This window comes from Labeo rohita, chromosome 10 (genome assembly GCF_022985175.1).
Source record: "Labeo rohita strain BAU-BD-2019 chromosome 10, IGBB_LRoh.1.0, whole genome shotgun sequence".
Classification (NCBI taxonomy): Eukaryota; Metazoa; Chordata; class Actinopteri; order Cypriniformes; family Cyprinidae; genus Labeo; species Labeo rohita.
This window is the reverse complement of record NC_066878.1, coordinates 8,313,214-8,328,498: the sequence shown is the minus strand read 5'-3', so window position 1 is coordinate 8,328,498 and position 15,285 is coordinate 8,313,214. Positions and strand designations below refer to the sequence as shown.

At 36.0% G+C, this 15,285-nt stretch overlaps 1 protein-coding gene across 2 annotated transcripts in view; it reads right to left on the bottom strand.

The window, feature by feature from the left end:
- Positions 1-14,103, bottom strand: part of cltca (clathrin, heavy chain a (Hc)) — a 50,778-nt gene extending 36,675 nt beyond the window's left edge. Inside the window, exons 1-2 of one of the 2 annotated variants that reach the window (XM_051120390.1) lie at positions 13,814-14,103; positions 696-903 (exon numbers count right to left, since the gene is read on the bottom strand). In XM_051120390.1, the coding sequence (XP_050976347.1) occupies positions 696-903; positions 13,814-13,855 (250 nt within the window). In that variant the 5' untranslated portion in view covers positions 13,856-14,103. Of the gene's footprint in view, positions 1-695; positions 904-4,902; positions 5,048-13,813 lie in introns of those variants that run through there. The other variant, XM_051120389.1, reaches the window with a different exon arrangement.
- Positions 14,104-15,285: the final 1,182 nt, after the last annotated feature.

Here is a 15,285-nt window from a genome sequence, read left to right as displayed (position 1 = left end):
TGAATTTGCATGGGGCCTAAGTCCGAACCTTGAGGCACACCTTTCCTATATTTACAACAGCAATATTGTTGATTTTGAAACAGTCGTTGTTCTCATAACACATTCACTTCAAATGAGTTCAGAAATATTTAAAACGTTTTAATATTATGTTCATGTCATAAAAATAGAAATACATGGAACAGGACTGTGTATGTGTAGCCTAAAGATTTATTTATTACATTTTCAAGAAGTGGAGGCTCTTGAAACACTTGCACAAGGTTAAGCAATGAGGCCAAACAACTCTACATAATGTTCATTTTAGAAACAGGATTATAACTTTCACAAATCATTGTACCAAAATGTTAACTCACCGTCTGCATACACATGAGAAAGCAGCAACAAAAAAGGAAACAAAACAAAAAGACAAAGCAATTATGGCTGCATGACAGAAAATACACAACATATCATGTTACTGTACGCTAAGATGTAGACTATAATGGGGAAAATGTAAAAAACATTCTCTACAGAACTTGGTCTAGTATAATTTAAACTAAAAGGAACTGAATGAATGAAGCGAAGAAAACAACACACTTAATTTCTAGTTTAAACAACAATGGATTAGATCAGTCCTATGATTCATTTGAGCTAAAAATACAGTTGTCAATACAATTAGGTGAATATGAGTATCCTTGGAACTAATTGTTTATGTCTCCTACCTTTAAGTGCGATGACTTTGCTCGCAGGGTTCATGATGGCGCTATCTGCCGAGATGGGCCTGCGGATGGGGGTGTTCGGGTCCGCCATGTCGATGATCACCACCTGTGCCTGTTCTCCGACCTTCTCCCGGATACAGATGAACTTATCAGACTCCATCGTCAGGGTGCTGAACCCGATGTTGGCTGGGTTGATCCCCAAATTTTGAAGCTGGGGGAAAAAGAAAAAAAAAAGGAGACAAATTTTATTTGCTTTAATCTGAATTTCTGTATTATATACAAATGGAAATTAAAATATATATAAATATTAGGGCTGTCACTAACAATTATTTTGGTAATCGAATAATCATTCGACTATCCTGATGATTAATCAAGTAATTAGATTATTATAATTACTTTTTTGTAATAATAAAAATAGATCTAAGCAAACAATAGCCTTTAAAATTACTTAAAATACATATATATTAGCAATGAATTACACATTACGCATTGTTTAACATTGACTAAACAATTAATTCATATGTCCACTTAATCTTTATTATTTGGCATTTTTCTATAACAGAAATGCTACTGCCACTGTCATTTTTTGAATATGTGGACATCAACTCGAACTGAGGTTTTAAATTAATTTTTTATTTTGAAATCCATCTGTGGAATGCGCCACTTCTTGTATTTTTTCCGATTTCAGGGATTTTTTTTTTTTAATAGAGTTCTCAAATTGAATCAAAGAACTATGACAGTCCTAATAAATATATAAACATTGTTGGCATACCAGACAAAAAATCCTCAGATATACGAGTACAATTCACAATTTAACAGTGTATACAAACAAGAGCATATTCTTTTCAAGAGTCATGAATGAAATTTTTCACAAATGGGGAAATTTTCCTAAATGATATCAGGTTTCTTTTTAAACCTGTGAACCTTTTTCAGGAATTGATCTTTAAAGAAATGTCAATGACTGCATGTCCCACACTATAGATTAAAATAGATCATAAGGCATAATTTACAAGAGACCCAGACCCAACAGTCACAGCAAGGAACTTTGTTCCAATGTAAAAGTATTTTGTAATTACAAAATTTTAGCAGTAGCAGTGTCTCTTGAAGATTATTATGAGATGAGCATTTTAATAACTATATTATCTCTAAAAAAAAAACTAAAGAAAGAAATAAAATATAAAGGCACACTCTAGCAAAACCCTCTTTCCCCACCCCACTGAGCCAAACACATGACTCTACTGTCTGAAAAGGCCTTGAGGACTTTATCTTAGGGACACACAAAGAACAGATACAAGAAAAACAGACTTCATTTTTCAACAAGACTCCACACTGAGAACTTTGATCCAGAATCACAGACAATTAGCAATCATGAATATGTATCTAACTACTTGGATATTTTTGGTCAATGGGGATTTCAAAAATATAATTCAGGATCATACTGGCTTTTTTTTTTATAATCATGCCACATTTTGACATTCCAGAGATGCTTTTCAACAAACACAATTTAATTAAAAGGATAAAAGTGCTGTTTTTTGTCATAGCAACATTCAGTAATTTCCACTGAATATTAATGAACTTGCTCAACAGCCTTAAATTACAAGATTCGCACAAAAAAAAGAATAGTGGTAATTTGTGCAGACAAGTACTGTACAAATGCAGTAAATGCCTATTAATTGGTTAAAGGAACACTCCACTTTTTGAAAATAGGCTTATTTTCCAACTCCCCTAGAGTTAGCAGTTGAGTTTTATCATTTTTGAATCCATTCAGCCGATCTCTGGGTCTGGTGGTAGCACTTTTAGCATAGCTTAGCATATATCACTGGATCTGAATTAGACCGTTAGCATCTCGCTCAAAAATGACCAAAGTTTTGATATTTTTCCTATTTAAAACTTGACTCTTCTGTAGTTACATTGTGTACTAAGACTTACGGAAAATGAAAAGTTGCGATTTTCTAGACCGATATGGCTAGGAACTATACTTTCATTCCTGCAAACATTGCTAAACTTCGCAGCCGTACCATGGGCGCAGTAGGACCAATGATATTACGCAGCGTCTGAAAATAGGCTAACTTCCTCCAACATAACCAACATGACTACCTGCTTGCACAGGGAGACTATTTTCAGGGAGACTAATTTAATTGCGCCTGCTGCACCCATGATACGGCAGCAAAGTTCCTTGATTATAACGCCGGAATGATAGTATAGTTCCTAGCCATATTGGCCTAGAAAATCGCAACTTTTTATTTTCCATTAGTCTTAGTACACTACAGAAGAGTCAAGTTTTAAATAGGAAAAATATCAGAACTCTTTGGTCATTTTTGAGCGAGATGCTAACGCTCTAATCAGATTCAATGATGCATGTTAAGCTATGCTAAAAGTGCTACCGCCAGACCTGGAGATAGGCTGAATGGATTCGAAAACGGTAAAACTCAACTGTTTAACTCTAGGGGAGTTGGAAAATGAGCCTACGTTCAAAAAAAGTGGAGTGTTCCTTTAAAGGTCCACTGAAGTGCTTTGAAACATGCAACATTATTCCATGTGGCAGCCCCGCCCCCTTTTTTTAAACAGCCAATAGTGTTTCGTTTCTATCACAGGTTGGGCCAGAGCCGTTGAGCCTGGTAAAGTCACATTTGACAGCGTACGACAACCACAATCTCAATCATATTGTTATAAAACATAACATTCTGAGTAGAATTCAAATGGAATCCGATACACTTCGTGGTCTGTGCCGATTCTTGCATATGATCCTCTCCGTGCTATCATGCTGGACCAGAGCAGACTGTGTGTGTGCTGCGCCAGTTTGCATGACAGGGCGAAACCAGACTTTATTCGCCCCAACAGAAAGCATATTTACACTGAATCATTCCCTATCCCCTATAAAGTGCACTATGTGCCATTCGCCGTACAGAAAGCACCATCTCTGTGAACAAGTGACCGATTTCAACAGCTTCAGTGTCTATTTATAGTGTAGGAGGATTCTAGAGAGCATTTGTTTAGACAAAGTTTGATAAGAAGCTGAAGTACAGGGTGATGTCATCAAAGGCAAAAAAATCATTGATCCATATTGGCTAAAGTTAGAGACTGGTGGTTTTAAATGCTTGTATCTTCTAAATGCAAATTTTGTCATTATTTTGACACACACCAGTTTAGATAAACTTAAGGCTAACATAAGGCTTCATACTAAAAGCCAAAAAACAATTTTGATTTCATGGGGACTTTAATATATGGTGAAAGTTTGCTAATTATTTAACATAACATACAATTTTACTTTAAAATTCTAAACATCTCTGTTTTTGCATATAAAATCTAGTAAGTACTGAATAGTCTACATAGAAAAAAAGTAAAAGGGCATTCCAAGAAGTCCTTTCAATTATTAGAAGATGAACAATTTGCAACAGTCACTAACAGGCTAACCACTTACAAGCACACAGCCGCTATGTATGCGGAAAGATCAGACGAGAGACAAAAACACTTCCATCATTTAGTAGAGCACTTGAACATCCTCAGTTTCACTCAATTACCACAGATACAGACACAGCAGGTAAGTGTTTCCTGGAACAAGATGCTCAAAAAACAACAACAACAAAAAAAAATACACCAAGACAACAACCATCTAACATAACAACTAACACGCTGACATAACTTGAAGATTTCATTAATTTAAAAAAGGTATTTAGTAATTATAACACAAGGAGCAAAAATAATTATAGACCATTAAGATTGCTTAATTATTAAGCAATCACTCTTGAATAGGTGCCTTTTAATGGTTATGCAAATGGTTTTAATTTGATCAAGTGATAAATATCAGTGCTATTTCTACCCACTCAATTTGTCCCTGTCAGGAGGTTATACCAGTTAACACTCAACAACATCGACACCAAACTCAAATCCGCTAATGAAGCGTGTTTCAAAGCCGGTTTCAATCTATTAAAGAGACACTTCTCAGGTCTTCTTAACTATTAGAACTAAACCAACCATGACGAGAAAATAAAAGTCGGTGGGATGCCAACTCAGCAGCACTACACCAGGAAGTCTGAGTCACCAAAGGCTCAGTCAGAAAGACTGATCCTGAGAAAAAAAAAGCATGCAGATAAATGCTGATCTTTTCTTGTACGGTAAATTAGTCTAAATCTAATTCCATGTTACACGACATGACTAAGCACCACGTTTACCAGAAAATGCAGCGACATCGAATCTAAAAAAGACTTACATTTGAAATGGGCTCAGAGAGGAGCAGAGGAGGAGGATTTAGTGTAGGAGACATCTTGACTTCAGGCATTTTCAACTACACTGACAGCTGCTTCTGTATCGACTCTTCTAATACCAAGTCAGATGGCTAAAAGGGTGAAGTTGTAGCTCTATTACTGATGAGCAGCCAAAACCCAGCCTTGGTTTTTATCAGCCGCCAGACAGACCTCAAATGTCAGTAAGCTCAAACAGAAGCGGCAGTCGGGTTCGTGACACTGACATATCGCCAATCACGATTCTAATGCACTGCGCACCAGCTGCCGCACATGCTGAATTACAGAGATCAGAGCTGACAGCTGGACACACAGGGATGAGAAGTCTTGCTCTTATGTAACACCACTTACAGCACTGAACGATGCTGGACAGGAGGAGAGTCCTCTGTGACATTAACAAAGCGGTCAACAGTCAGTGTTTAGCAGTTAGCTGCCAAGGAGTTCAAGTGCATTTGTTTCGTCTAAAATCCACTTTATAAATGTTTACGCACTGCATTTTTGGGCTGATAACGGTTTTAAAGAGTACAAGATTTGATAGTACAAGGAAGAATATAACAGATAATTTAGTCAGACGTCAGATAATGTATGAATGAAAATCCAGGACTAATTTTTTTATTTTCAAGGACTTCGATCAAAGATCTCACTTATCAAACAATCTCTTATCTTTCAAATTGTTAAAAATATAAATAAAAAATATACCAATAAAAAAAAATGGCAAACATAAACTGAAGCACATGCAAAGTATCACTACTCAAGTATTACAAAGTATACCACACTTTTACTATAGCAAAACTATGTTTAATTTTGACAGGATTTGTATTGGTGTATACTTTCTTCTTTTGTTGTTTTTAATGGTTTCAGTGCTTTAATGGTTTGATGTTTTCTACTGTTTAAGAAAAAAAAAAAAAAAGAAAAAAAAATCCTCATCTGAAATAAATGATTCACGATCCTCGCTCCGATCTAAAGCAAAAGATCTGTGAACCTGTGCTCAGAAGTTCCGATCTGAATCAAATGATTAACAATACGTGAAGTTCCAATCTAAATCAAATGATTCGCTCTATGCGATTTGAAGTCCCGATCTACATCAAATGATTCACATAACCGATCCGAAGTTCCAATATAAATCAAATGATTTGCAATTCCTGTTTAGAAGTCCCGATATGAAACAACTCACGATACACAATCCAACTGGAGCGCTTTGAACCAGCGAATCATTTTGGTGATTCAGAAACCTGTTCCGATCTGAATCAAATGATTTAAGCTAAGGGATTTGAAGTCCTGATTAAATCAAATGATTCATACACAATTTGAAGTCCCGATCTAAGTCAAATGATTCGCGAAACCGCTCCAAAGTCCCGATCCAAATCAAATGATTTGCTATAAACAATTTGAAGTCCCGATATGAAACAACTTATTTGCGATAAGCGATCCACTTGGAACACTTCAAAACAGTGAATCACTTTGGTTACTCACAAACCTGTTCTGATCTGAATCAAATGATTCGTGATACATGCTCCAAGGTCCTGATCGGAATCAAATTATTTGCGATACGCAAAGTTCCGATCTAAGTCAAATGATTCACAATATGCGCTCCAAAGTCCCGATCTGAATCAAATTATTAACAATGCGTGAAGTTCCAATCTAAATCAAATGATTCACTCTCTGCTATTTGAAGTTCCAATCTACGTCAAATGTTTCACGAAGCCAATCCGAAGTTCCAATATAAATCAACGGATTCACAATACCAATCCAACCGGAGCTCTTCGAATCAGTGAATCATTTTGGTGATTCAGAAGCCTGTTCCGATCTAAATGAAATGATTTGTGATACATGCTCCAAAGTCTCGATCTAAATCAAATGATCTGAGCTAAGGGATTTGAAGTCCTGATTAAATCAAATGATTCATGCCACACAATTTGAAGTCCCGATCTAAGTCAAATGATTTGCGATTTGCAAAGTTCCAATCTAAATCGAATGATTCATGCTACACAATTTAAAATTCGCGAAACCACTCCAAAGTCCCGATCCAAATCAAATGATTTGCTATACACAATTTGAAGTCCCGTTATGAAACAGCTGATTCGCAATAAGCGATCTGCTTGGAACACTTCAAAACAGTGAATCATGTTGGTTACTCACAAACCTGTCCCGATCTAAATCAAATGATTTGTGATACGCGCTCCAAGGTCCCAATCGAAATCAAATTTTTTGCAATATGCAAAGTTCTGATCTAAGTCAAATGATTCATGATGCATGCTCCAAAGTCCCAATCTGAATCAAATGATTCGTAATACACAAAGTTCAAAACTAATTCAAATTACTTGCGACACGCACTCCAAAGTCGCAATCTAAATTAAATGATTTGCGATACACAAAATTCCGGCCTAAATCAAATTATTTGCACTACGCAATTTGAAGTCCCAATCTAAGTAAAATTATTCACAAAACTGCTCCAAAGTCACCCATCACTACGCGCTTTTTAAAATCATTACAAGCAATGTCAAAATTCGAAAATGAATGGCTCTTTTAATTTGATCTGGTTTTTACTAGTGAATCACTTGAAATGAATAATCAAAGTCAATCTGAGCGGTTCCAGCGTAAATGAATCATGCAAAAAAGGTGATGTTTTTTGAACTGCATGAATTTTTCATTAAAAGATATGTGCTTATTGAAAAAATTTAAAACTTATTTCATAGATGCACTGTCTTTCAATAATTCAAGCATTTTAAGTACCTCTTTAAGAATATTGCTATCTTCAAGGGCCATAAATTTCAAAAAGTCAAATTCAAGTACTCCAAGCACTTGAAGCACCTTGTACGAACCCTGTGTATTGTGATAATAGTGCATGAATCTTTTTTTTTTTTTTTTAACAGCTTTGACAGAAAATGATCCCCATCCACTTTCATTGTATGGAAGAAAACAGCGTGAACCCACGTCAGAACTTCTGCTTTTGTGTTCTGCAGAACAATGAATGTCATGTGGGTTTGTGATGACATGAAGGTGTGTAACACAACTCACAATTTTTCATTTTTGGGTGAACAAACTCAAATTACAATGGGATGTGAACACGTATATCTAATAAAGAGACTGCAGGTTAAACAATGAACATTACTGACCAATAACTGGGTGGTGAGGACTTGGAGTTTTGTACTAAATTACTAAACTAAAAGACAAAATATTAACTAATACTAGACAGTGAACATTCAGATAAAGCATTTAATTATTGTCTAAAGGCATCTCTGTCTCACGCTGCAGCTCTCAGGCCTAATCAAAAAAACAGGAAGGAACAGGAAGCACATTTTCTAGGAAGAGCTCAACGGAATCGGCAGCACCATTTATCAATGGAGAGCGGACGCTGGCACACCCGAAACCACACCCACATTCCTTTGTCATGTGGCACAGAAAGCCACATCATCACTAACTGTGAATTGTGAAATAATAAAAAAAATCAACTAGAAATAGGGCTAATTCTGAACTTCCTTTCAAACAGAATAACAATGTTATTACATTAAGCTAGGAACCCAGTAAAATCATTTAAAAGTAAGTATAGAAACAAATTAACACATGTACCAATTTAGATAAGATATAGACAGGATAATTCATATAACTATAAAATGAAAAATCAGTTAATAATAAAAAATATATACATGTACAAAGTGAATATAAAAAAACACTGCTACTGAGAAAACAGTAGTCTGCTCACGCACATTTCTGTGACCTTTATTACCGCATCTCATGGATGACATCACACATGATGACATCACTGCTGAGCAGGCCGTTCTGATTGGCTGAAGGGAAACCCTGCCCTTGCAAGCTCTCAAAACGTAACGAGAGACGCTGAAGAAAACGTAAGCGAAAGAGCTCTCGCTGCCGTAGCATCAGCCTTAGGCCAAGCGTGATTCATCCACAGCATGTAACTGCTGCTTGCTTCAGTGTCGTCTCAGACATGCCCAGAAACTAACGCTTTTTCCCATTAGGCAGCTCACCCAGTCTACAGGAACATGCTGTGCGGCTTGAGAAACATCTACTCGAAAATAGCTGGCCAGTTCCTTCCTGGAATTTTGTGGACATCTCTGGTCTATGCAAAAGAGGACTTGATATTGATTTTATCATGGCAAAGAATTTGAATCAATAATTGCTAGCTGGTACAAGGAAAGCTGCTCTTTTTGTACCACAAATAAATCAAGAGAAACATACTGACTATAGAGTATAGTAACATGCACAAGATCCACTACAGGTCAAAAGTTTATACACACATAGTCATTTATTACTAATTACTAAAATAATAGTATTATTCTTTAAAATAGCATTCAACAAGGGAGTTGTATGAATTTGTTTATTAGGCCAGAATTTTATAATATAACATTTTTGCTTTTAGAAATTCATACAAGCCTCATTTTAGGTATTTAATTTCAAATTAGTAAACTCAATTTGCTAGCAACGGTATGTGTTCATTGACAGATACTGTAGAAAACAAATTGAAGTGGTTGAGAATCTCTCCTCTTGTCTGCTAGCGTACAGACTTCCCATTTTAGACTGTTTATTTTACAGTGGTTAGATAAAGATCAGTGCTGTGAACTTCAGTTAGCAAACAGGCAAGATACAAGAGATGACGGCCTAAACAACAGATGAAGAAAGGAAAGACAGTCGTTAGCTAAATCACGTCTCCTAACAGTGCTTGTCTATGTACACACTGAGGTTTATTCAAACTAAAGATTCAGATGCAGCATATAAGAGTGAGTCATGGGATTTATACACTAACTAGTAAGTTATTTTAACAATTAATACATTAAATTATTGCTTTTACTCAGCAAAGATGCATTACATTGATTACAAGTGACAGTAAAGATATTTGTGTTATAAAAGTTATAAGCAGATAATAAAGATAAAGATACTCATGTTTTCAAACACTCATAATAAATGCTTCTAAAACAGCAAATCAGCATATTAGAATCATTTCTAAAGGATCATGGGACTCTGAAGACAGCTCTGCCATCACAGGAATAAATTACATTTTAAAACACTACCAGTCAAACGTTTTTGAACAGTAAGATTTTTAATGTTTTTTACGTCTCTTCTGCTCACTAAGCCTGCATTTATTTGATCCAAAGTACAGCAAAACAGCACAATGTTGAAATATTTTTACAGTTTAAAATAGCTGATTTGAATACATTTTAAAATGTAATTTACTCCTGTGATCAAAGCTAAATTTTCTGCATTATTTTCAGTATTATCATCAATATTTAAAACAGCTGTGTATTTTTAGGATTCTTTGATAAATAGAAAGCCCAAATATCAGCATTTATCTGAAATAAAAAGCTTTTGTAACATTATACACTATACCATTCAAAAGCTTGGAGTCAGTATAATTTTTTTTATTATTTTTGGGAAAGAAATTATAGAAATTAACACTTATTTAGCGAGGATGCTTTAAATTGATCAAAAGTGATGATAAAGACATCTATAATGTCACAACAGATTTCTACTTCAGATAAATCCTGTTCTTCTGAACTTACTATTCTTCAAAAAACCTGAAAAAAATTCTACTCAGCTGTTTTCAACATAATAATAAAATAACAAATGTTTCTGAACCGCAAATCAGAATATATTTACTATATAATACAGTACTATACTACATAATATATTTGCATAGAAAACACTTTTAAATACTAAAAATATTTCATAATTTTACTGTTTTTGCTGTACTCTGGATCAAATAAATGCAGGCTTGGTGAGCAGAAGAGACTTATTTAAAAAACATTACAAATCTTACTGTTCAAAAACTTTTGACTGGTAGTGTATTAAAAAAAAACAATTTTAAATTATAATATTGTCAAAACATTACCATTTTAACCTCATTTTGATTTAAAAAAAAATTCCTAACATATTTTTAGAGGCAGAATAATGTGCACGTACAAATGTATTCCCAGCATTCTTAGCATACTTCTTCACACACACTCACATAAAATGCTACAAATCAGAGGACATTAAACTTGCCCCCCCTGCTGGCACTTTCACTGACCACCACCACTGTTGCATTCCACATTAACACATAAGAACAACCACAGACACTTGACTTTAGACATTATGCTGACCTACACCACTTTTGAAGTGTTCACGCATTTAGCACATTTCTATGGCTGAGCTTTGCTTTCACAAATCTGAGCGAGTGAGAGAAACATTTATTTAATACTTGAAGCGTCAAGTGCTTCTCTGGGTCTGAGCAGATAAATTCAGTCACCGTTTAAATTCATGACTTTTTTTTAAGTTGTCAGCACATTCTTTTCTCCAACCTCCCGTGCCCGTTTAACCCTTTTCCTTCTACATCCAGGAGAAAAAAAAAAATGCCACCTTGCTCAGCACAAAAGCTGTACTCCTGATTGCAGGAGGCTCGGGGGAAGGATACGCAAAATGCTGAGGCTTGCACCGCACTGTCACCGTCCTCCACAACAGGAAGCCGGGACCCATTGTGTAGAAAGTTAAATCAACATTTTAAAAGCTCTGACCATATGACCATAGGTGACATGTGACCAGGTTCAGCGTGGACAGGAGGGCGGGAAAAGGAAGAGGAGGAATGAACGCACAGAATCCTAGAGTTCATTCAATGCTGAGCAGTTCAAAATGGATAACGGATCTCCATCCACACGGGATAGTCATGTGTGATCAGCAGGGTAGAGTTCAAAGATCAAATGCATTCGCAGGGCTTCAAGGTAACGTATTAAACAGCATCACATAAAACACACAAAACCCATCTGCAGATCATCTGACTTGCCCCCTGTATCATGCATATGTCACTCTTAAACCCAGAGAGTAATTTACTTAGCGGTTTGCATTGAAATCAATGCACTACAGGTTATTAGAAACAACTAACATGCACAAGTAATGTGCATCCAATGAAGAATATAATGCGTTTAGATTAAAGCTAAAGGTTTTAAAGCTTGCATTGCTTAGATATTGCGTCTTACATATTGGCCTGCTGCCCTTGTATACTTAAAATCATCTAGTTAGGTATAATACAGTAAACTATAAATGATGAATACGGAAGCAAGACTCAGTTATGGTGGTTAGACACAAGATTTACAAATGTATCTATCATTATACTATCCATTTTGCCTTAGAGCTTTCAGCTAACCAAAATAAAGCAGCGCTACAATGTGAATCGAAAAACATGAGCAAGTTTTGTCTTCATGATACTGTCTTCCTTGTGCCATTTACAGCATTATGCCACTGACTCCTATTGTACCCTGACCATTAGCTGGCGATTCGCTGGAAAAGTGCTGTGCCACATTTGCATTTCATTAGGTTAAAATACCACCAGAAGGCTTCAGGCTCTTTTTGGTCCATTATGTGCTTTACTTTTGCACTACTCTAGAATCAGCATCCCTAAACTGTGACAGGATATGCAAGTAAATGTGACGTGCATGAACTAAAAAACGCACATATTTATTCCCACAAACTGATTACATGGCAATCCTGAACATTTTTTACACAAAAAGATGCACATCCAAGTCTAGAAAGCTGTAATCTAATAGGCTGCAATGTAATTTTAGTATTGTTTATAGACTATAGTATTTATCACTATTTTGAATTAGCTTTTTTATTTCCGTTTATTTCCGTGCTGTTGTTTTTAATATTTCCATTTAGCTTTATTACATTTCAGTTGTAGTTTTAGTAATTTTAGTACTTAGGCGGCATTTTTAGTTTTTGTTTTAAGATATTTTATTTCAGGTATTTTATTTTCAGCTTTATATAACAATAACACTGACTGGCTTACTTAATATAAATGTATTGGAGAATGAAATAATGAGTGAATAATGCAACATTATTTATATAGATTGCATTTAAATGGGTGGGTTTTGTCCAAAAACGAACTGTGATGTGGACATGTGGTCACTTACTACGCAAAAGCTATGACAAATGACAAACACTGGCCTTTACAGACATGACACTGTGTAAATATAATGTTTAACAACAGCTAATTGATTCAGCACAACATCTGTTTGTCATAATATGACCTGTTTCAAGGACACGGAGGCAACAATATACTAAAAAATATAAAAAATACACTCAAAATGTCCATGGTTACTTTAAGGATATATAACTGGCCTTTAAGGCCTTTAAGCTAACTGAGAGCCTCAACTGACAAAGACAGACAAAAAGTGACAGCAGGCTACGTGTGAGTTCAGTGCAGATAATAAAGAAAAAATTGCAGAGGCATCATGGGAATACACACGTCTATAGGTGGGGCATTTTACACCTGCTACCTTAAGCTGGTAATCTCGACACCTCAATCACAAATCTGTCTTATTATCACAGGAGAGGGAATAGGGAATAAAACAAGGCTGAATTCAATTCACCCTTATATCTTATAAAGTGATGTATTTCAAGAATTATAAAGAGACTATTCAGTTTTTCCTCTGTAAGTGTTTTTTGTACACAAGGACACAACCAGAGGCAAAGACAGCTGACTAACTAGTGTAGATAAGCTGTGGCTGCAAATCTCTATATTTTAATCACTTTTTTAATATCCCAGCCATAAATCTTTGTCAAGCTACATTATAGTTTCAATACACTTGATTTATATCCGTATAAGTTCACAAGCCATCTAAAAAATTGAAGAGATATGCTCAAAAACGCTGTCTGGGAAGGAATCTCACTGGGTTTCATTTGTGACAAACCAGAATATTTATTATTCAGCTGGTTAACACCGACAGTAGCTAAGCTAACTCCCCTGCTACTACTATAGCAGCTGATGGGAGGTCATATTCACCGGGGAATAGCTTACTACAGTCGCTTCTTTAAAAACACACTGACGTTTTCGCTATAAACTCACAACGAAATAAACGACACCCTCATTTGAAGATGTTTTAAAGTCCTTACCTGCAGGTGCTCCTGGAATCTGATGGGCAGGATTTGAGCCATGGTGATGGTGGTTCCTCTTCGCTTTCCTCTCTAATTCCTGCTATTATTTCTGCCTAATCTAAACTACTCCAGAGCCGGGAATGAATGGAGGTGGTCTTGTGTTTTTTGGGGGGGCAGATGAACCGGGAATGTGTTAGGTTACTCTAGTCGCCCGCTGAATGTAAATGAGGCGCTTCAACTCCAGAATGTCAACCGCCGCTGAGAGGAACTCTAGAAACCTGCAATGGCGGCGGAACCCGTCCGGTGGAGAAACGCACCGGAAAGAGACGTAGACCTCAATGGAGGCGGAGGGATACGTGTACTGTGTGGAAGAGGGATTTTACTTTGTTCGACAACAAAATATTATTACTTAAATGCAAAATACACATAAATATATTGCGAGTGTGTTATAAGTATATTTGGAGATGGGAGAAGTTAATAAGATAAGTTTGAGCGTAAAGGCTGAGGGTACTAGTTTTTTGCGAATCGCCCTTTGCTTTTTGCCACATCATTCGTCCTCGTGAATTGACGTCAGTTCCGATATTATTTCTCATGTTTTATTTGTATATTACAGGCAGGGGCGTTTCTAGGCCTCAGTCAGTGGAGAACGGTATTTTGAGTGCTGTCAGTGTATTGGTAATGTTAGGCCGTTGATAGGAAAATGCGGTAGTCGTTTGCAAGTTGCAAATACAGATCTTCTTCGTCGTTAGGAAACGATTGGATACATTTGCAGTTTGGTTTCAAATGATTGTAAATAAATCGCTATTTTTGTTATCTGTGTGTAAAGTCAGTGAAAAGATGCTCCGAACGATTCAGTGCCTGAGAGAGCTGTACGACTCATTCGAACTGATTCGCGATCCATTTCTGACCATTTTGCTGACCCGTTTGAGTAGTTCGTAGAAAAGAGCCGGCTCAGAAGGATTCATGTGTGACTGATTCCTGAATCGGGTAGAAAATTACGTTGGAGTTTGTCGGTTTTATTTACTTGACCATTAAGATTTTATTTATTATTTGTAATATGTGCGTCTGTTTTTGCAAGTTTAATCATATTAAAACAGCATGCTGTCTATTTAGGTCAAACACCTCAGTTGAATAAATGTGTAAATGATTCCTGAATCGGGAAGAAAATTACGTTGGAGTTTGTCGGTTTTATTTACTTGGCTGTCAAGATTGTATTTATTATTTGTAATATGTACATATGTTTTTGCAAGTTTAATCATATAAAACAGCACGCTGTCTAGTTGTCAAATACCTCGGTTGAATAAATGAACTGACATATTTATAGACAATGTATATATAACCCATTAAACAGCAACATATGATCACCCATAAATGTTAATAATCTAACATTTTTGCAGATTTGATTAGAATTGTGCAGGCGCTTGAGAGAGCTGTCCGACTCATCGAACTGATTCGCGATCAATTTCTGACCATTTTGCTGACCCGTTTGA